The 24,058-nt window shown below is 38.0% G+C and overlaps 1 protein-coding gene across 6 annotated transcripts in view; it reads right to left on the reverse strand.

Moving 5' to 3' along the window:
• The window catches only part of OLFM2 (olfactomedin 2), a 197,699-nt gene that overhangs the window by 100,550 nt on the left and 73,091 nt on the right, over positions 1 to 24,058 (reverse strand). For 2 of the 6 annotated variants that reach the window (XM_032211275.1, XM_032211272.1), the window contains one exon: positions 8,437 to 8,572. In XM_032211275.1, coding sequence (XP_032067166.1) covers positions 8,437 to 8,572 — 136 coding nt within the window. Of the gene's footprint in view, positions 1 to 8,436; positions 8,587 to 9,520; positions 9,554 to 11,098; positions 11,114 to 14,519; positions 14,547 to 24,058 lie in introns of those variants that run through there. The other 4 variants (XM_032211274.1, XM_032211273.1, XM_032211276.1 and 1 more) reach the window with 3 other exon arrangements.

Raw genomic sequence — 24,058 nt, forward strand, 5'->3', positions numbered from 1 at the left:
ATTTCTGCTTGCTTCTCCGTGAACCTATAATGGCTCTCCCAAATCGCTCTATTTAAGACTGGCTACAATATCAAATTGTAACAAGTATTTAATATTTTATTAGCTCATTCATATTTTACTTTATTTATTGAAATATTATTCTTGAATACTTCCCACTCCCAGCTCTTTTTTATGAAGATTACAGGGCAGTAATTTGTCTTGGTTTTGAATGGAGAAAAACTCTTGGGCTTTATGTTATGCTTGGCAGCATGTTTTATCGCCTTTACCATTCAGACATATTTTTCAATGCTTTCACGTAAGCTAGAATGCAAAAAGATCAGAAATATATGGCTCCCTTCTCTTCCCTCGCCTCCCAAGGAAAGTCAGAAAATGGGGATTGTGCGACATTTTATTAACCTGCATTATTTATTTCTCGAGATTTTTGAGTCAAAAATCTCAAGATATATATATATATATATATGTGTGTGTGTGTGTGTGTGTGTGTGTTTATTTGTGCTGATAAATAAATAAAGGGAGACTAGTATAGATCTACTTCAAGCTATTTAGCTCTCATCAGCTAGCCATACCCTTACTGGGATTTGAACCTGGGCTATATTACATACTAGGCAGACTTCTTAGCCATTAGGCCACAGGCTCTTATCCATTATCAGCGAAGCCAGGGTGAAAGGTATCTATTAGATTTTTACAACCCCTGGTAAGCCCCAATTATGGGAGGAAGCTAACTGCTTCCATCATCTGTCAATCGGCTCGTCACAAGAGTCCATCACGACAGAAACCCAATATTTTTACTGTTGCCTTTGTTATATTTGTGGTTTTTTTTATTTGTGCTGATAAATAAATAAAGGGAGACTAGCTTCCTCCCATAATTGGGGCTTACCAGGGGTTGTAAAAATCGTGTGTGTGTGTGTGTGTGTGTGTGTGTGTGTGTGTGTGTTAGGCTCCAGATCCCCTAAGATCTCTGAATGAAATTGCAGTTGAACTGCTCCATAGTCAAGACAATGGCTGCTGGGTTAAGAAGAAGAGAAGACACTAATAGACACATCAAGATTTGGATTTGAAAGTCTGGGCAGTCTACATGTAGCTACAAATAGACCAAATGCAACTTCTCCTGAATTTCATTATGTAACTCTTGCCTAGCACCAAAATATTGCTAATGATTAGTTGAATATATTTGTATGCATAGGCATGAGCAATAAATCAGTTTACTTGGAACCTTACATATTGTCTTGATCTTTCATGCCTGACATGCCCCCACAGTCATATGATCGCAATTCAAGTGCTTGGCAACTGGCTTTATGAGAGACACAGTATCCCCCTGTGACCTGATCACCATTTGCAACTTTCATTGTTAGCTTCTGACAAACACAATCAATGGGGAAGCTAGCAGGATGGCACAAATGGCAATCATGTGACATCATCCCTAACAACCTTGCAGGATTTGCTTAATGATAGCAACCAGAAGTGCTGCAACTGCTGTCCTATGTCAGTGCGATCATGCGACGTTACCATTGTTAAGTGATGAGTACCTGTATAGATATTCCCATCTCAGTACCAGTGCAAATTATGAATGTAGACAATCTGCATTGTATCCAGTCTGTTTGTTTGCCTACATGGCCCAGATTGTCTATTTGACTAGTCCCTCAGAATCTCAAGCTGGATTTCCTCCCAACTTCTCTCATTTAAAAACCTTGGAACCAAAATCTGAATTTTCTATCCACTGCATTCCAAGCCATTTCCCCCAAATATGTGATGAATGACATGACAACCATTCGTTCTTTCAAGAGACATCATGTAACTAGCAGGAAATTGCATAGTTGGCCTGATTGGGAATAAGACTTTGGTTTTAGTGTAGTTATTGTGAGAAGATATTCTAGCTGTCTTCATCAGATTACACATAGGCTTAGCAAATGCATCGAAATATCATGCTAATATTTTATTATTGTACATTACATGGGTGTCTTTTATGATTCTTTGTATTATATCTGGTCATCAATGGGTTAATTTGTAACTAGGTTAAGTGTTTTGGGTAAATGAATCCATTCTTTACGGAGCTGAATACCAAAATTTGCTATATAGAAAATGAAAACTTCCATTACATGGTGGGGGGACGGACAGACACTTATACTTTGTTAATATTAAGTCTATCTGTTGATTTCTATGTTTTCCAATATTTATCTCATACAGATGAAAGGAACTATAGGAAATCCTCAACTTATGACCATAATGAGTGCAAAATTTATGTTGCAAAGTGAGGAATTTGTTAAGTGAGTTTTGCCCCATTTTATGCTTTTTCCTGGCACATTTGTTAACTGAATCAATGCAATTGTTAAAATAATAACCCGGTTGTTAAGTGAATCTGGTTTCCCTATTGACATTGCTCGTCAGAAGATTGCAAAAGGTGATCCTGGGGCCCTGAAACCGTCATAACTGTGAGTCAGTTTTCAAGTATCCAAACATAAATCATGTGACCATGCAGATTGCTGAAATGGTTGTAAGTGTGAAAATTGCAACTATCACTTTTTTCAATGCCGTCGTAACTTCAAACGGTCACTAAATGAACTATTGTAAGTCAAGGACTACCTGTATTTTGACTTTAACTGTTGGATTTTTTTTTTTTTTTTTTAAAAGGGCTTGCCGCAATGCAATCTAAAACTGTACCCAATAAGATCCCAACTCAGATCCAGGGATTGTCACTCACTTCATCAAAATAAACTGGTCCACGGTTAAAAGATCACCCACATTTTCCTCCTCCCCAGGCCTTTTCTTCCCCCTGTCTTTTATGATCTTCCCTGATGAATAATTCTTGGAAAGGTTGTAAATTGTCAGTCTGACTGAATGAAGGTATTGCCCTTAATTTTTCATCTCCATTGCTTTTTATGAGAAAATATAATCTCTCTCACTGCAGCCGCAGTTTTCAACTACCACTAGATTTCTGCTTGAACTTTTTTCGGAAAAGAATCGGAGAGGATGAAACCCCAAAGATACACAACAGGAGGATTGTGTGTGTGTGTGTGTGTGTGTGTGTGTGTGTGTGTGTGTGTGTGTTTGTGGTTCTCTTCATCTTGGAGTGGGCTAAGTCTGCCCATTGGTTGTGTTGTGTTGAATGGGACACAGCACTTATATTCTGCTTGCAATTAACTAGGTGGTTTGTAATTTTTTACCCCTCAAAAGAGACCTGCAGTCCTCTTTCTTTGCTTGATAGGAATAACAGTTTCCCTCTCTGATGCAATGATTATTTATTTAATTCAAGTCAATAACCAGCAGAATAAAAAAAGATCAAGCCTCCTTTACCTTTGTTTTTCCTTTCCATCTGTTCAATCTTTATAAACTCTTACCAACATGCTTAACTTTTTCTCCTCGAACACTCACTTTTGTCTTTGTTATAAGAGGGTAAACCAATTAATCCTCATTGCTACTATCTCAAAGACTCCACTATTAAAGATGGAGAGGTCTAGAAATTTAATTTCTTCCCCTTCCTCTTATTCCCATATAGGCCAAGGCAGATGTGCATCCCTTCACCAAGGTGTCACATTCTGGCTCATCCTGGAGCTTTCAAAGCTACGCGAAAGCTGAGCCGAAGCTCAACAGATTCTTCTCTGCAATTCCCTGGTGAAAAGACCCATAGTAATTGCAACAGTAAATTGGCATGATCCTTATTTGGCTAATAAATACTTTATTTGCACGTGCAAAGTCAATGGGAAGCAGTCTTCCCTTGGTAATGAGATTTTAAGGCAATTAATCTTGAGGAAAGGGAATTTACTGCTCATCCTGCCGTGCGGCCGGCTGCCGCTGCTCCACCAGGAACCATAAAGGCCCTATTTGCATCTCATTAAAGAGAAGAAGGTGAGACAAAAGGAAGCTCCCTGACTTCTCCCTTGCATCCTAAGAGGCAAAGCTGCCTTTTGAGGAAGAAGAAGAAACGCAGCACCACTCACAGGAGGATCAAAGACTTCGGCTTCCAGCCAGTCTGATATGAATAAAGAGCAGGGGTAGAATCCAGTGATGAAAAAAAAGGTGGAAGAGAGTCTAAATGAGAGCCCAGATTGGCATTTTGCAAGTTCTTTGATATATTTTAGTTCTAACTGGTACTCCTGACACTAAATCTGTTTTTCAAGATGTTGATGCTCCATTTGCAAATACTGTATTTTTCAGAGTATAAGACGCACCCTTTTTCCTCAGAAAAGAGGCTGGAAATCTGGGTGCGTTTTATACACTGAATACAGCATTTTTTGCCTCCTGAAGCCCCACCCCCTTCACCAAAATGGCCGTGCATAGCCTTATGGAGTCTTTCAGAGAGCTCCTGGGGGCTGGGGAGGGCAGAAATGAGCAAAAATGGGCCATTTTTTTGCCCCCCCCCATCCCCCAGCAGCACTCTATAAGCCTCTATTAGGCTATGCATGCAATTGTTTTGACAAAAACGGACCATTTTTGGGAGGTTTGCAGAGTGCAAAAACTTTTTTTTTCTTTTGGGAAAGCTCTTTAACGGATTAATGAGAATTACATTGATCAAGTACTGTGCCAGCAGAAACAAGGTCTTAGGTACTGCAAATTGTCAGCAATTTCCTTCTCCAGCACATGGATAAATACACCTGGAAACATCTACCTCCCTACCTACGCTCTCTCCCTCCCTACCTACTGTATTTCTCTTTCTCTCTCTCTCTCTCTCCCTCTATCTACCGACCTACCTACCCACTCTCTCTCCCTCCTTACCTATTTACTCTATTTCTCTCGCTCGCTCGCTATCCCTCGATCTACCTACGTACCTACCTACTCTCTCTCTCTCACTACCTATCTACTGTATTTCTCTCTCTCTCTATTTCTCTCTATCCCTCTACCTACCAACCTACCTACTCTCTCTCCCTACCTGTCTACTGTATTTCTCTCTCTCTCTCTCTTTCTATTTCTCTCTTTCTATCCCGCTACCTACCTACCTAACACTCACTCTCTCTCCCCCTACCTACCTACTGTATTTCTTTATCTCTCTATCTCTCTCTATTTCTCTATCTTTTTATCTACCTACCTATTTACCTACCTACCTACTTACCTACCTACCTACCTACCTACCTACCTAACTACTCTCTCTCTCCCCCTACCTACCTACTGTATTTCTCTCTCTTTCTCTCCCTCTTTATCCATCTATGTACCTACCTACTTTTTAAAAAAAAATTGCCTCTTCAAAACCTTGGTGCGTCTTATACTCAGGTGCATCTTAAACTCCGAAAAATACGGTATCTTATTCCAAACTCTGTCTAGCAATAACAATAGCACTTAGATGTATATACCTCTTCACAGTGCTTTACAGCCCTATCTAAATGATTTTACAGAGTCAGCCTATTGCCCCCAACAATCTGGGTCCTCATTTTACTCACCTCAGAAGGATGGAAGACTGAGTCAACCTTGAGCTTACTGAGATTTGAACTGCCAAAGTGCAGGCAGCCAGCAGGTAGCAGAAGTAGCCTGCAGTACTTCATTCTAACCACTGTGCCACCGTGGCTCTGTTTACATGTAGAGGGAGGCAGATATGGGGAATAGTCCAGGTAGTGCTGTGATCTGAGAGTTAAATTAGGACCAAGGGAATCCAGATTCAAAGTTCAGTTTAGCCATGAAGCTCATTGGGTGACTGGGAGCTATATATAATCTCTATACCTAAACTACTTTTCTCACTTTTGGAGAGAATAAAAGAGGGAGGGGTGCCTTAAGTTTTATCCAGAAAGGCAACTGTAGATAAAGTCATGTTATTAGCATTGTTTAACATCTACATGAAGTTTCTGGGTGAGGTCACTTAACATTTTGGAGTGAAGTATCATTACTATGAAGATACAAAGCTTTATAATTCTACCTTGGATTGCCCGAGAGATGCCATGGAGGTTCTGTCTCAGTCCCTGGAGGTTGTTGGGGGTGGTGAGCTTGGATGGGAATCAACAGGCTTAAGTTCAACCCCAAGCAAGCCAGAGTAGCTTTGGGATTTTGGACCCCCTGGTTCCAGAGACCTTCTATCTTTGGTTCTCTTTTTAATTATTATTTTTTATTATGCAATTTTCTTTGTTATATATAACATTTCCATATTCATAATGGCAGTGTACTGTCTGGGTACCATCTCTTTTAAATACAAATTATAAATCTTATACACACAATAATTATAACTATTATTCTCAAAATCTATTCGCCATGGTTTTCACTTATCCTTATTAAACATTTTCCATTATTTAATTAAACACTCTATTTTTGGTTCTGACTGGACAGACCCAGCCCAAGACAGACCCAGTGTGCCATGTGGAAGTTCTGCTGGACTTATAACTCCTGCTGAATGAGCAGGTGGCAGCCATAACTAGAACAACTTTAGCACATTGGTGTGTCAGTTGTGCTCATTCCTGAACTCAGGCCCCTCTGCTCACATTTACTTATGGCTGTGTGACTGACAGACTGGACTATTACATGGGGTTGCTTTTGAAGAGTATGTGGAAGTTTCAACTGGTGCAGAAAGCAAAAGCATAGGCAGGCACTAGTGCTGGTTACTCAGTGCATGTGACACAGTGGTGGGTTTCAAAAAATTTTCGAACCTACTCTGTGGGTGTGGCCTCCTTTGTGGGAGTGGCTTGCCAGCCATGTGACCTGGTGGGAGTGGCTTGCCGGCCATGTGTTCTATCTCTCTCTCTCTCTCTCTCTCTCTCTCTCCTTCCTTTTGTCTCTGTCCCTTTTTCCTTTTTTCCTTTCATCTCTCTCTCACTTTTTCTTTCTTTTTTCTTTTTTTCTTTATTTCTTTCTTCCTCTCTTTCTCTTTCTCTTTTTCTTTCTCTCTCTCTCTCTCTCTCTCCTTCCTTTTGTCTCTGTCCCTTTTTCCTTTTTTCCTTTCATCTCTCTCTCACTTTTTCTTTCTTTTTTCTTTTTTTCTTTATTTCTTTCTTCCTCTCTTTCTCTTTCTCTTTCTCTTTCTCTTTCTCTCTCTCTCTCTCTCTCTCTCTCTCTCCTTCCTTTTGTCTCTGTCCCTTTTTCCTTTTTTCCTTTCATCTCTCTCTCTTTTTCTTTCTTTTTTCTTTTTTTCTTTATTTCTTTCTTCCTCTCTTTCTCTTTCTCTCTCTCTCTCTCTCTCTCTTTCTCTCTCTGTGTGTGTGTGTGGTGGGTTTCAAAAAAATTTGGAACCTCTTCTGTAGGTGTGGCCTACTTTCTGGTGGAACCTCTTCTAACCAGTTCGGGAGATTTGACGAACCGGTTCTACTGAACTGGTGCGAACTGGTAGGAACCCACCTCTGATGTGACACCACTGCTCCCCAATTGTCTCTACTTGTCCTACTTGATCCAACAATTGGGACCCGCTCTAGGTACCATCAGCTATAGACCGTTGGCCATTGGCAGAGCCTTTTCTCCAGTGACATTTTGAAAGACCATCTGCCTATTTATTCACCAATACAATAATAATTATAATTATCATTGTGTTATCATCTTCATCTTCATTCATTATCATCACTGTTGTCACTCAGTGAAACCACTGTGAGTTAGAACTTGCAAAGTCCAAGAGATTTTCAAATGGGAATATATGCACAGTTGATACAGCCAGAACAGATGGCTGTAGAAATGTGGATATCAGCCTGAAGCCAGCGATGCCCAGTGTTGTGCAATGATTAGGATACTTAATAAGGTGTGGCTCAAGTCTTCATCACAAAAAAAAAAATATTTCCTAGATGATGGGGTGCTCTTCAAAACCACATGAATGTGTTTTCATTCAATCTGTGAGCTACAACTCAAGTATACCAGCATATTTTGCACTCCCTTCATTACTAGTGTTTTGCTTTAGTAACCAAGTCAGCAATTAGCACTTAACTCAAATTTAATGTGGCACAAGTTAAGGAAAAAGATAGGTGGATTTCCCTGGTGTTGTTATCCAACAGAAAAATGTTGACAGATGGCTAAAACATTAGTCAAATCCTGGTCCTGAACTAACTGTTTTGGGGTAGAGGGTTTCTGCCCAATAAAGGAAGTCTTAGTTTGATGGCAAGATCCTTTCTCTTTCATAAATCAGGTATTGGGGAATATTTTTAATGACCATGAGTGAATGATTTTGAGGATATAATGTTGGGAAGGCACTTCAAACTCCTTTCAAGAAATGCTAAATATGTCTTCTATAAATGACACCGACTTTACGGTAGGTGATGAAACCAGGCCACAGATCAGAAGTTGTGCTCTGTTTAAATTGGATCATAACTACTATTTCCCAGGCTTGGGGGATAATGACTTCTGTTCATCACGCCCCAGTTGGATTTCACCAGATCTTAATCCCCAACCTTATAAAAATCAGGGATAAATCCCAAGCAGTTATGAATGAAGTGGAGAGAAAGGGGAACAGGAAAAGAGCATGGGGCATGCTGGCTCCCCTAACAAATCTGAAGGCTCTCATTGCTTAAACCACTTTCTCCCACAGGTAGGAAACCCTTCACTTACTTTCTCCATGAGCTGCCGTAGCTGCCGGCTGCGCAAGTCTCGTGAGCAGGTGCCCTGAACAGGGATGACTGCTGTGCACAGACATTTGCCATCGGGAGCCTGAGCTGATGTATAGACCTGCCAACCTTCATCTGGGCTTTGGAAGAGAGTCTGTGGAGAGAAAGAAAGTAGATAATATTGAATATAAAGGTTGCGCAGCTTGCAATCGAAAAGGGTGACCCTTTGTGTCGATATGACACTGCTAAACTAGTCGTAGCATTATGACTTCTAAATAAGGAGTTGAAGAGGCTTTAAATTGGCATTTTAGCAGTGTCACAGATATTCATGGGACAACAAACATTGAACAATTCAAGGTCAAAGAATCTAGAATCAGGTATAGGGCTCCCGGCAAATATTAGTACTGCTACTACAACTATTCTTACCTAGAGATAAAAAACAAAAGGTTCCTCACAAAGTTGTGATCCTGTATCATGAAGTAAACTGGTAGGTAACCAGAGCTGACCCAGCACAGCCAGGAAGATTCTGAATTAAATCTACGGTAGAGCAGTGTTTGGTTCTCAGGACTCCCATTTTTAAAAATCCTAGTGGACCCCAAAAGAGCTTTTGCTTGTATGGGTTATATTTATCAATATGTCCTATATTACAATTTATATTATATTTTAATAAAATTATATTATGATTATTAATAAAAGTTATATTATATTTTTTATTAAAATATATTATTTTTATTAAAATATATTATATTTTTTATCAAAATATACCACACTTTTATTGAAATATAAATGTATTAAAATATATTACAAGTTTATTAAAATTATACTATTATTTTATAATTAATTATAAAACATTAATAGAATATTTATTTATTGAATCAAGCACAAATAACAATAGTAAAAACCATTCAATACTAATATAAATAAAATATTCATAAAATATTTTAACAAGTAAATAATAAGTGGACAAATGCGCCAGCCTTATCATTAACAGAGGAAAAAGAGTGAAAATTATATGCATGATTCTTATTTATTGTTCTAATGTTATACATGGTATTTTAATTGTATGACTGCAAGCCATCTAGAGTCGCCTCAGTGAGATGGGCAGCGTAGACGTTTAATAAATAAATAAATTTAAAAACGGAGAAAATCAAGATGCCCTATGGAAAAAAACATCAAGAATCTGGACGAAGATTACTACAAATACCTGGACACCCTTCAAAGTGACAACATCAAGAACACTTGATGTCAAGGAGGTCAGAAGTGAATGCATCATGAGAGTGAAAAAGATCTTAAAGGTCCAAACTCAGAAGAGAAAATATTATCAAGGCAATTAACACCTGGGCAATTCTAGTCATTAGATACATAGCTGGACTCAAGCAGAATTAAACGTCCTGGATAGGAAGACCAGAAAAATAATGAAAATGAATCATGATCTTCTTGATCCACCCACAATGTGGACAGACCAATTAGTCTAACAGAGAAGTTAAAACTTTCATCCCTGTATTCAGGATTCCTACAATGAAGCAGTGATCAAGTGGACCTCACATTTCTCTGTAACCACGAGCAGCTTCCTTCTATAGTATTCTTTGTGTGTCCTACATGCCTGTAAACATGCCTTGGAGCTGTGTGTCAAAAAGGTGATTGGGGGGTGTATGGGATAGCTACAAGGCACATGTTGTATTTAGCATTCAAAATTCGGTACTGTTGTGTGATAGGACAATATGTGTTTATATCTACTTTGAACAATGGCATCATCCATTAGCAATAAAAGATGCCAAGGTGCTTTTTTCCTTCTCTCCCCCACCTTCCCCATTTACTTGGCATCAAAGCCGAAGTGACCTGGAATACATTTTAATGTCCCATGTTCTTGTGCCTCATTCTTTCTCTGGAAGGCTGCATTGCAGAATTCTGAAAAGTGTAGGTATCAAAGAACAAATGCATTTGCTGAATTTTTGTTCAGATCTACCCATAATTACAGTTTCTGAATCAATATGCAACACAGAATGCATTTACTCTTACAGATTGACAGGTTTCTCTTCTCTAAATTGGCTCTCAAAATGTACAGGGTAAGGAAAAGTATGCAGAAAAACATGAACTTTAGGAAGGGGTGGATGGATTTGTGTGTGTGTGTGAGAGAGAGAGAGAGGGAGGGAGGGAGGGAGGGAGGGAGGGAGAAATGAAGAACTACCTGGATACCCATGCTTCGCTATGAAACTATGTGCTCGGGCTTGATAATCAATGAGTAGTTATGATTGGGCTTGATACATTGACACTTAAAGACTGAAAATTAATGTAGAATGTGTAACTCCTTAGTATGTTAATGTAAGGCAACTGGCAGTTGGAACAGAGTTCTTTTCAGGTGGAGAGGGGGAGTAGAATGTCTAAACTCCAGCCAGTAGGCTGGATGAGTCATGCACTGGCCACGCCCATATAAGGCAACTGGCAGTTGGAATGGAGTTCCTTTCAGGTTGGAAGGGGGAGTAGAATGTCTAACTCCTTAGCATTGACAAGTGTTAATATAATACTGTATACGAAATAGTGATGATCTGATGGTCATTTCGAAAAATCCTTTCTTAGCGAGCACCTAAAAGCCAAGAGGAACATACAGTATATGTTTGTAGGCTTTATAGTTCTGGAGATTTTGTGATGAGTGAGTGGTATTTGGCTGATGTCAGCCTCTGCTTCGCCACTTGCTTTCGGCTGTCATTGAAACAGGGAGGGGAAGGCATGGTATTTGGGAAGGGAAGTTTTAAGTACAGGAGAGATTGTAAAAGGGAGTTTTGTTCTCACCATCTACTGCGCATGCTGGAGATAGTGGATGGGCCCGCCAAGGCCAACTGTCCTGCATACCAACCTGATGATGCTTTTTGAAGATGGAACTCACATGACACCTGAGGGTTTTGCGGATTGGACCTTGGGATGGGGTGGGGTTGGGGCAGGGGTGGGTTTCAACCGGTTCCCCGCGGTCCCTGTGAACTGGTTGGTCGGCGAACCTGGAAGTAAGTAACTTCCGGGAACGGCGAAGGGCCCACCCGCCCGCCCGCGCTCCTTACCCGGTTTTGATGAGTTCTGCGCTTCCACGCATGCACAGGATGCATACAGTGCCTGCGCGATCCTCCAGGAGCAGCTGGAGCATCGCACAGACACTAGTACGCATGCGTGCGCTGCGCGCGTGCACAAGGACACCGCCGGCCCCGTTCCAACCGAACCGGTTGGAACGGGGCAAGAAACCCACCCCTGGGTTGGGGGAAGGGGTTGGGTCACATATTGATATCTATGATTACGCGCACTTTTGCCTCAGATCTTGCTTTGCTTAGCTGCTATCTTCTCATAACCAGTAAAAGTACTCTTAATTCTGCAAAATGGACTTAAGTGGTTTCTTTCTTGGTTGCTGAGGGAGGTTGGCCTGACAGCTTTTATATAAATAGATTTCTTTTTTAAAAAATTACTAAGCAGACTATTTTGAGTAAATACAATTTTGAATAAAATGAAACCATGTGTACATGATGGAGCCCTTTTGTTAGATGTGGTTTTGTTTATATTTTTGTACAGAAACAACTCAATTTGTTTTGTTTGCTATTAGGTTATTGTTTTATATGGTGAGTAGTTTGAAGTCAAGTGTGCCTGAATTGAATTCAATAGAATGAATGAATGAATGAATGAATGAATGAATGAATGAATGAATGAATGAACGAACGAACGAAAAATGAGCAAGCAAGCGGACTATATTATATCTTTTGAATCTCAGTAGGGATCCCTCTCTCTACCTGAAAAGAAAGAGATTTTAGAATTTCCAGATTTCTTTCTTTAAAAAAAATCTCAGTACTGTCACAATTCTGTACATCATTACCTTACTAAGGAGTAAGTGCTGTAGAATGCAGGTCTTTTCCTTTCTAAGTTAAATTACTTTGAATTGTCCTGTGAAATTACTTTCTTGGCCTTTAAAGGGCAAACCTTTGTTCCTTTCATAAATAACAATAAAATATTCCCTTCAGGCAGGGTAGAGGCAGTTCAGGGAAATCGGTTGTTGTTGTTTTTTTTCCAGGCAGAATATGTACACTTCCTCTCTCACAAGTTTTTGTCAAAACGGGTGAATGTTATAAATGTCACCGCTTCTTTGCAACAGCTCAGCAGACTTTACTGATTTATCTTTCTGGGTGTATAAAGCCAGGCTTTAGCATGGTTTCTTGAATGATCTCTACGGTGTGAGGCTTATCTAGACTGTCAGTTGTTCAAGTCAGGTAGAGAATACAATGGTAAAAAAAAACAAAAAACCACCATGATTTCAAATCCGTTTATAATGTCTCAGCAGGTGGCAGCATCTGGTTGAACTTCTCTGATCTCAGAAGCTAAATGGGTTCAGGTCCAATTAATATTTCAAGGAGAGATACCCAAGGAACCCCAGGATTAAATAAAACAATGGCAAATCATTTCTGTTTTGCTGCCAAATAATTACATGAACATGTCTGTAAAGTCAGCAGGAAACATGCTCAACATGAAGGAAACTACTGTCTATACTTTTGCAATAGTGCAGTCATATCTTATTTTGCAGAGCATAATCCTGTAATGGAAAAATAGCTCATCCCAGTCCATTGTACCAAAAAAACAGAGTATAAAAAATGGAAATCATGAGCATCCTTGGAGATGTCTATTGACCTTTCTATTGACAAGAGTGTGAGAAGTTGGTTCATTGGTCCAAGGGCCACGCTTCTATAGTATTGTGAAATACAGGATACCAGTCCTTGACTTATGACCACAATGGAGCCCAAGATTTTGTGGCTGAATGAGACAGTTGTTAAATGAGTTTTCCTGCATTTTAGAACTTTTCTTGCCACAGTTGTTAAGTGAATCACTGCAGTTGTTCATTTAGTAACACAGTTGTTAAGTGAATCCCCATTCACTTGCTTGTCCAAAGGTCATACAAGCTGCAATGACATTATTCTGGGACCCAACAACCGTCATAAATATGAGTCAGTTGCCAAGCATCTGAATCTTCATCCCATGATCATGGAGATGCGGCAACAGTTGTTAAGTGTGAAAAATGGTCATTAGTCTATTTTTTTCAGTGCTATTCTAACTATGGATGATCACTAACTGAACTGTTATAAATTGAGGACCTCCTATACACTGTTTTGCTAATTTAGATTATGGCAATTATTTCTAAATGTCTTCCTGTCCATACATTAGCATGTGAAACATTCCTCTTTCTTTTTCCAATTTTATAAAGGTTTTGGAAAATATTCTGTACTCTAAAGGTAATTGATAACTTGCTAACTTCCCCTGACTACTAATATATCAATACAGCTACTGTATGTAGAGAGATGGGTTTTGTGATTTTTTTAAAAAGACATTAAATATCTGGAGCTTTATATACCCTAAAGAATGTTTAAATATGTGGAATTAAACACGGGTTATTGAAACTTTTAGAAAGGATTGAATTAGATTTGAATAGATGAGTTAACAATTCTTTATGTTGTGGGATTAAAAATAACATTATTAAAGTGAATCTCTCATTTCATTTATGCTCTTAGAGGTATTCCTGTATAAATAGCTGGAAGTATAAAAAATTGGGTGTTTACTGACCCACATTACAGCGAAATGTAATCATTTAGTATGATAGCATATATTAGTAGATTTATGGAAAAATCTTTAAATGTCAAATATCTTAATATAATGTTGAATTACATACCAAAGCTTTGGAATTTGATTGTTTATCACGAAGAATTCCTAATAGTTGTATGGAACAGGGGGTGGGGGTATTACATCATTCCAAGGAATAAGTTGTCTGAAATGTGTGATTTATCTGTTTTAAAAATTGTAATATTTTCTACTAATCGAAAGATGGAGCATTATGTGTTATTACAGCATAGATTTTCCATTTGTGATATTTTAAGATATTTAGTACTGAATGTATTATAGTAGCATATTAATAAATCAGTTATTATTGATATGTATACATAGATTATTTTTATTTCTTTACTTTCTTAATTTGTATTTTTAGTTTATTTGTGGTTGTCTGTTTTCTATTTTTTTAATATTTGTAAGTTTAATTTTTTTTTTTTTACTGTGCATCCATAAAATAAATACTTGCAATAATAGTAATAATAAAACCATCCAAGACAGGTAGCTCCTCCATCAGAGGAGATGTCATTTCTTTCAGCTTATCTTTCCCAGGTTTGCATCAGTCAATGCCACACATTTCTTTCTTGTAAATATTTGCTAGCTGGGTTGAAACTGAGACAAATTACAGGCTGTTGAGATTGCATGACTCCTTTCCCACCTCCACATGAAATTCTATAATTCAGAGAAGCCTATTTTTTTTTAAAAAAAATGTGATAACAGCTTTATCAGTTTATGTTAATTGTCAACTTACTATTATACTAAACATGATCACTAAACATGCCCTTTTTAAAATTGTTTTCTTTCTTAAAGGCCCATTTAATTTTTACCCATTTAAGCTGTGCTTATTATAGTTTACATTCAATTTGTTATACTTATTTTAAATTCCCCTTTATTATTCTATGCTATTCTATTCTATTCTATTCTATATTCCATTCCATTCCATTATTCTATTCTTATCCTTTTCCTATCCATGCCATGCCATGCCATGCCAGGCCATTTCATAAGCCTATTCCTTCTATTCTATTCCTTTCCAATATTCTATTGTTCCATTTCATTCCGTTTAGTTCCAATATTCTATTCTTATCCTATTCCTATTCTGTTCCCATCCATTTAATTCCAATATTCTATTCCATTCCATTATTTCATTCTTATCCTATTCCTATCATTCCATTCCATTATTCTATTCCTTCCATTCCATTCCAATATACTATCCATTCGATTCTGTTCCACTCCATTCCAATATTGTATTCTTATCCTATTCCTACTGCTATCCTGTTCCATTCCACTCCACTCAATTCCATTCTAATATTCCATTCCCATATCCTGGAATGATACCATGTTCTATAACAGTTTTTCTCAAACCCAGGTAGATGCTGGCTGAAAAATTTGGAAACTGTAGCCCCAATGCATCTGGATGGTTCCAATGTGGCAATTGATAATCTAGGGTGTTGGTAATAATTAATGAAAGCATTCAGAGATGCTGCCAGAAAGTGTCCCCCCCGCCCCCAAAAAAAGCAAATGCTCCAAAGAGGATTAATACATTAAAATCTTCTCCTTGGTAGTCATTTTGTTACTACCTGCCTTCATTCTGTGTCTTTTGAAAATGGAAATGGGTTTCCCACATAAGAATAAACTGCAATTTCATATGCAGGCTGAAGGTGTATAATGTGCTTTGAGTGCTAATCATGTCAAACTGTAAATGGTCTACCTCTATCTCATTGATTATGTTCTGAGCTTGATACATTACAGATTTGAACTGTTTTGCAGAATCATTGTCCCCAGCTTTTTGCTCAGGAAGTCTGTTCCTTGTAACAACCGTTCTACCCTTCACTCTTGCTGTTGATTGTAAAGGAGATGGCAAATTTGGAAAGCATAAAGTGGAACAATGCTTTTGAACACTGAAGCTCCCTGACATCCTGAATAGGTACAGGATGGCCTGGGTTTATTGTCTCTGAAACATGGCATCCCACTTCTTCCATCCAACCTCTCATCTACAACAAAACAAATCCTGATGTAACTATCTCCCCCTTTCCTAAACCATACCACTATAACAAAATTCCTGATGCTGGCTCGATTCCCTTTGTAACTATGCAATTGCTATGGCTAATTTTAGTCCCAGTTGCTGTAGGCCATGCTGGACCCCTGTGGTGATTCTTTTTAGCTCTCTTCTCTCTAGGGTTCCAGCATTCTTTTCAATTTCTTAAGGAGGCATTACTGAGGGATGTGGTTGCAAGAGGAAGAGAGACAAGAATACAGCAAAACAATTTCCCTGTATACCAGAGAGAGTTGTGGAATCTGAGAAGAACATTGATTTTTTTTAATCTAGCCCTTCATGTATGAAAATAGTTTCCTTTTTTGGTTTTAACTCATCAATAATTTTCCCCAAGTCATGCTCCTGACAATGTACAGTAATATAATATAAATATAATTTATATTATATTTTATAATATAAATCTAAGTGGGATTCAATTATATTTTATGTTTAATTTAACTAGCTATACTGTTTTTAATTCATAAATTATCTGGGGAATTGCAAAAAGTTTCATATTCATTGCATTCTTTACTCAGGTTCCTCATTCTTCCTCAAAATGTGCTTGAATGCCATCTTTCATCTAATTGTAATAACTCTCTTTTCAATTATATTATAATAGCCCTAATATCGAATTTGTTGGCTAGTAGAAACCATAGCAAAAATAATTCACATTTCCAAAGCTTTTTAAATTTATAGCCTGCATTTATTATTCTTACAAATAACTCAGGATAGCCAACATAGCCAACTATCTCCCTCCTCCTATTTTCCTCATAACAGGTGAGGTGAATTGGACTGAGAAAAAGTGACTGGCCCAAAGTCACATGGCCAGCTTGCGTGGCTAAAGTGGGACCTGAACTCATGGTTTCTTGCTTTTTATCTTGTTGCCTTAAGCACCAGACCAAACTGACTCTCTAATATTCCTAAAATACTGACTTTTCCCAAAAAAATTGGAGTTTAGGAAACACTATTATTATATGAACTTCATTTAATAATTTTCTACATTCAAAAAAAATTAAGTGATGCTTTTATCATTTAACTTTCATAACTTATATGGTGAAAAGTAGTGGGCACACAAATTTTAATTAGCATTCTTGTACAGTTAATTTATTCTTTGTTATATATTTATGCTTTAAGTTATATTTTGAATATTTGCCTTTAATAAATATCTCAAAATCAACCTGATTTTTCAAAGTCATAAATCTTTTCAAAGTATCTATTATATTATTGTAATATATGTTAATTTAAATATAAGATGTGTTTAATTAGTTACTTTTTTCTGTTTCAAAAAATGTTATCCTAGTCTACATGTGATTTGAAATAATAATTTAACTGATGGTTGGATAATAATTCTATTTTAATGCAATTTTCAATGTATTAATTCTTCTCATCTTTCTGTTGAATATTTTTCTCCTCATACTTTAAAAAAAATGCATTAATCAAAAATCCCCTTAGCATGATAGCAGGGCTCTAGATTAAATAGACATACTGGCATCCCCCAAAGTTACAAACATCATTTTTCTATTATGAAAACTAGCTGGATATGACCATTTAGACCCCGAAAGATTAATTCAACTTGAACTGATATTTATGATTTCCCCTTGTTTGGGTTTTAAGATTTTATCCAGTTTCTCATCCAATCTTTTAAAGGGGAGGGAGGAATTGATTTGGTTTCTCAACTGTTCTATAAAAACAATCTTAGGCAAAATCTAGAATTGATCAATTGTTTACTCAAAGCAGATATCATGAAATCACTGCATATGTTTTTCTCTCAAAACAATATGGAGGGCAACCAATGGCAATAGGGAACTTATTCTGAGAAAAGCCAATTATCTTCTTGGAAGTATTTGGGCTTCACTCAAAATTCCCTATAGGCTAGTATTTTTAACATCTGCCAGATGCCATTGAAAAATATTCTATTTCTCCTCAGGAAGAAGGGCTATTTGGGGGTGACACATTTATATTCAATACCAAAACAGGAGCTTTTACTGAATGTTCCAACCTTTGACCAGTATCCTTAATTTCAATGCTAACAAAATAATGCTTAGGATCATCCAACATAGATTAGAGCTCTATATGGAAAACAAGATGCCAGATGTTCAATCTGGCTTTAGAAAATGCTGAGACATTATTGCTGGTGCTGGATAATTGTGAAAGCCAAAGAGTACTAAAAATAAGCCAGAATGTGCTTTGATTATAGAAAATCTTTTGATTCTGTTGATCACATCAAGCTGTGGAATGTGCTTAGGAAATGGGAATCCTGAAACATCTCATTGTCTTAATGGAAACTTATATGCAGGTCAGGGAGCCACAGTGTGGATAGAACATGTTGACGTAGACTGGCTTCAGATTGGCAAAGAAGTGTGGCAAGGCTGTATACTTCCCCCTTCAATTTATATTTTGAAGGTATTGTATAATAAAGGAAACTGCACTAGAAGAAAATGAATGTGGCTTTAAAAGTGGAGGAAGAAAATATCAATAACCTCTACTGTTCTCATGATACAGTGATAAAATGAAATTATAGTTAAATATAAAGAAGACCAAACTAATAACAGGGAGAACAACCAGGCTTAGAATTGACAATGAAGTTCTTGAAGTGCTGGATAGATTCTATTTTTTATTATCAACTATCAACATTAAATGAACAAGCAGTCAAGAAGTACATTGCAGACTAGCACTTGGTAGAGAAACCATTAAGGCTTTGGAAAAGAAATTTAAATGCTGTGTTGTGTCTATATTTACAAATATCAGAACTGTGCAAATCATAGTATTCTCTGTGAAACTCTATGTAAGCAAAAACTGGAGTTTGAAGAAATGGAGTAGTAAAAGTATTGATGCTTTTCAGTGTGGGTATTAGAGAAGACTTCTAAGAATGGACGGTCAGGAAAACAAATAAATGGATCATTGAACAAATCAACCCAGATCTCTCACTCAAGGAACAAGTGACCAAATTCAAATTATCCTACATTATGTGAAGACCTAGTTCCCCAATGAAGACCTTAATGCTGGGGAAAGTGGAACAAAAGAGAAGATGATAATGACCAGCAGCAAAGAAGATGGGTTGCATTGCTGGAAGATCTGAAGGACCACATTAGGAAGTCAACATCAACTTCATGGCACATAATCAAACAATTTATGGCTGATGAAGCTTTGGGCTGAAAGCAGTTTAGCCCAAGCCATCTTAGAGATTTATGGATATTTAATATTTGAACTCATGGCTCTCCCACCGTAATTAATACTCTGCATGCATTCCAGAGGTGGATTGCTCCTGGTTCAGCCTGGATCAGGTGAACCGGTAGCAGAAGTGGCAGGAGGCTCTGCCCACCCATCCCCAGATGCTTCTGCGCATGCACAGAAGCATTGCATGCACAGGTGTGTACATGCGCAAGAGCAAACCGGTAGTAAAAAAAATTGGAAACCCACCACTGGTGCATTCTCATACTGAATTTCGACATTAGCATGCCAACTCCTCTTTTTGCCACTTGTTTAGTAGCTGTGTGCTCAGATAGTTAGACAAGGCTTCTTTGTAAAAGGATAGTCTCAGGCAGAGGTTGAATCTGCAATTAGGAGGAACCGTAGCCAGGCGATGCAGGAAGAATTGTATTATCTAACACACAATCCTGCACATTCTCAATATTGCTTCCTAATTGCTTGAAACTCCATTCCTACAAAGACAGGGTTTTTGCTATTCTTTGGCATGTTGAATTTTCATGCAATTACAAAAATTGTTTTGCCAGCAGAGTTTGGCATATAAGAAAAATGTTGGAGGATGGGGGGTCATATATTCAGCTATGCTATTTCACCTGGGGATTGTGCTACCAGAGCGCAGACTCTCTGCAGAAGGGCTGTTTGTCAAAAACTGGCAATATGTGCACCTTGTTCTCCTGGACACACTTGCAGAGACAGGAAATATTGTTTTGGTATAAATTATAAATCTCTCTCCCTCCCCTCTCCACCAATTCTGAGCTTGCCACCTCAAAGACACTACGATTTGCAAAGTGAACAATATGACTGTTTTTGCTTGGTACCCTAGATAGCTAAGATGATAAAATGTTTTGAATTTCAAATTGATACAAGGAAAAAACAGGTTTAAATCTTCAGTTAATCATGGAGCTTGTTAAATGATCCAGGGCCTACTTTACAGGTTTCTATGAATGAAAAGAAAGCACATATCTGTATACAGCATATTAAAACCTTTAAAATAGGCATCAGAATATCAGTAGAACTAACTGTGTTTTAAGGGAAAACATTGAACAACACTTGATATGCACAGTACATATAAACAAGGTAAAATTTCTGCATATTAAACTGGACTCCTGATGACATTACTATATAGCCTATTCGTGTAGATTCATTACTTAGTTTCGTAGTTTACCTTGAAACCTATGGTATATCATATAGTGCACAAAATTGCATTATGACAATCCTGCAGAATAATTGGTCATGGAATTTTCAATTGCATATTCATGAAATCTAACATTTGAAATGATTTGAGACAGGTATGGGCAACTTACCACCTCCATACAAATTCAGTGGTCTTTGTATGGCCTTCCTGAAATGCCCACCTATTTTTATTTTTTTATTTATTTATTTATTTATTCATTCATTCATTCATTCATTCATTCATTCAAAAATTTATATTGCTGCCTATTCGCACATAGCAACACAAGGCAGCTTACGGGGATACAAAAACATCATATATAAAAAATAGAACTAATAAAAATAATCAAATAATCAAATAATAGCCCCCACCCACCCCTCATCCTGGCGACAACAGATCATACAAGCCATTTGATGGGCTCCATCCCACTCTGGGTTCCCAGGCCCACTGGCAGAACCCATTTTACTCATTGGAAGCTCATTACAGACATTTGAGGAACTAAGGCAATTGGGATTGAGTTGAGAAGAAAAGATACGAAAATGACCACTCTTGTGATCATATTCTATCCATCTCAACAAATGTCTCAGCCGGGGAAGAGAGTTGAAGATTGACCAGTGAGGTGGTTCATCTCTAGCCACCTCGTCTTAAATGTTCAACACAGACTGGTTGAAAGATTAGAAATAGCTGAGGTTTAGGATAAGGCTGAATAAACATGTGAAAGAGAATGAAGACACCAAAAATTTCACCTTAGCAAAAGACCTTAATTTTGCTTTAGCCAAATGCAAAAAATTATGATCATGATGTAGTGAATGTTCTATATTTAATAATGCCAATGGATAGCTCTTGAACCTAATAATACAATTCAGTAATGGCCATAAATGAAAAGCATCTATAAAGCAGTATAAACAGGTTAAGAAGGAGAGGGTATTGGACCATCTTCTTGGTTTTATTCAAGCAATTATTACTTGAATAGACTACTTTAGAGCTATGGAGAAAGAATGGTAAATATTGTGAAGACATATAGCAAACCTTAGGATGAATGGAGAGGAACAGGTATCTACCTCTGTGATATTACTATGGAGCCTATCCTCTATTCAAACCATGGTGAACCATTATTGTCTCTGGACACACAATGAACCAGTTCACACATTAAGCATTTCTCTTGAAACACAGCAGAATGAAGCCAAAATATTATATTGCTTCAAACCACAATATTTTTTAAAAAATAATAATTCCCTACTTGGAGATTTCTCTCTCCCTCTCCCTCTCCCTCCCTCCCTCTCTCTCTCTCTCCCTCTCTCTCTCTCTCTCTCCCCCCCTCCCCAAATATTTGCCTTATCTTATCTATTTGTGCTTGTGTCCCAATTGTAAACTTATTCAGATATTAAAAAGTGATCTCATTATATTGTTCCATTATAGCTAGGGTCCAAATTTTGTACAACCAAATGAAGTCCAGAAGAGGTAAAACTTCCAAAATACATAATTATGTCCAGTAAAGAATAAATTTGGATAATTCGTTTTTCAAAATGTAGGTCAAAAGGTGGGAGTGCACATTTTGGGGGCAGTTAGACCATGCAGTTTTATCTGGGCAAGCTTGAAGGCCTTTCCCAAACAAAGGAGGAAGTAAAGGCCACAGTGACTTTTCAAAGTTTTAGTATATACCTGTGATAGGAACATATGGCACACGTGCCACAGGTGGCACACGGAGCCATATCGGTGGGCACACAAGCTCAGCTCCAGCACCCATGAGCGCACCAGCCAGCTGATTTTTGGGCCCATCAGAAGTCAGCAAACAGGGCTGTTTCCGGCCTCCGAATGGCCTCTGGATGGGGCTCTTTTTGCCCTCACCAGGCTGCTAGAAAGGCTCTGGAGCCTGGGAAGAGTGAAAAATGGGCTTCCGATCCAACCAGAAGTCAGCAAACAGGGCATTTTCAGCCTCCAGAGGGCCTCCAGGGGTGGGAGGGTGGGAACGCCTTTTTCTTTTTCTAGAAAGTTTCTGGAGCCTGGAGAGGGCGAAAAACGGGTCACCGTGCCATTGTGTGCCAAAAGCGAGGGTCGCGTGCACATGCGCAGGGGAGGGTGCATAAAATTGTGTGGGGGGGCATGTACATGCATGACTCCCTCTCGCTCCCCCTGTTTTTGGCACACGATGGCAAAAAGGTTAGCCATCACTACTATATACAATGCTGGAGCAATGTCATGATTTCTTGTTGCTTAATCAGTGTGGACCTAATCAGATGAACTGGGAAGCAAATTCCAAAGAGAGTTTTGAGAGATGGCTAAACCCATACTTCTGGTTATCTGTCAAAGCCATTTGTCAGTCACAATATTCATAGTTTAGTTATTCATGTATTATATCATTATTATTCATGTTTATTCATAAATGGGTCACATAAAGTCACTTATCATTTTAAGGCATCATGCTATTGCAAAATTTGAGAATATCTGAAGTATGCACATAATCAGTATTGTATAGGCAGCTAAATGCATGGAAAGCTTCCACTGAGCTAGCTGGTGTTTTTGGCTGGTGCTGAGAAGTTAAAATATTTATTTCTCTCTTGCAGACCAAGACCAGCTCAAGAAATTCAATTTCTAAATTAGATGTCTATATATGTAGAATCCTGTGTCTGCAAAAGTCACAAGGAATAAAGAGCCATGTCTATTATCTTGCCTCTAAAGCAGAAAGCAGTTGAATGCTTCTGATGGCTCTAAAGGATGCAAAGACAATTCCTTCCACAGCAAATTCCTCTGTGTACATAACCAGATGCCTTCAAACAGTATGAGGCCTATCAATTTCCATTGTGCTTCCTCTTGATTTCAGTGCTTTTGTAGAAGGTAGCAATTTCATCCTGGTACATAAACTACACATAGCCCAAGGGCAATCCATCACTAGACAAAGAAAACTTGGTTTCCAACTCCAAGCATCACATTTTTTTATATTTTACGTGAATAATAATAAGCAGTGCAGATCTTACTCTGAAAAGCTTCAGTGATAAATTCAATGTTATAAGGCAAAAGGAACATAATTTTTCCTCCAACACAAATAGATGGGAAACTGGCAAGACAGAACACATGTAACATTAAATAGAATTAAAAGACCTGCTTGAATTTGTTTAATTTTTATTGAGTCATTCCACTGAAGCAGATTCAAAAATGGAAGAAAGAACCTGATTTGAGATTGCTAAATCAAACCAAGTGACTTGGATAGTTCTAATCAAATCTGAGTTTATTTTGAATTACCATTTCTTGGCTGCAAAATTCTGGGAAACCACTAGAAAGGAAAGAAAGAATTAAGTATTACTAATGTTAAGCAGGGATGAGTTTTGTAGCTGAATGGCCATGGTCTTCTTTTCTTTTGTGTTGACATTTCAACTAGCAGTTGGCAGCTTCAGAGGCAGGGTGAGCTGCTTTGTGATGTACCTTTGGCAGTTAACAGACAATGGAAGTGGGCTGAGTGGGTTTAAATTTGAATCTGGCAAGCTGATCTTTGATTGGTCCATGTCATGTGAGTCCAAGAAAGCTGGTAAACCTCCAATTGGCCATTTTTTTTGGGGGGGGGGGAATCAAAGACAACTGAGTTCTGATAGAAGGCTA

Source organism: Thamnophis elegans, chromosome 2 (genome assembly GCF_009769535.1).
Source record: "Thamnophis elegans isolate rThaEle1 chromosome 2, rThaEle1.pri, whole genome shotgun sequence".
NCBI classification, from domain to species: domain Eukaryota; kingdom Metazoa; phylum Chordata; class Lepidosauria; order Squamata; family Colubridae; genus Thamnophis; species Thamnophis elegans.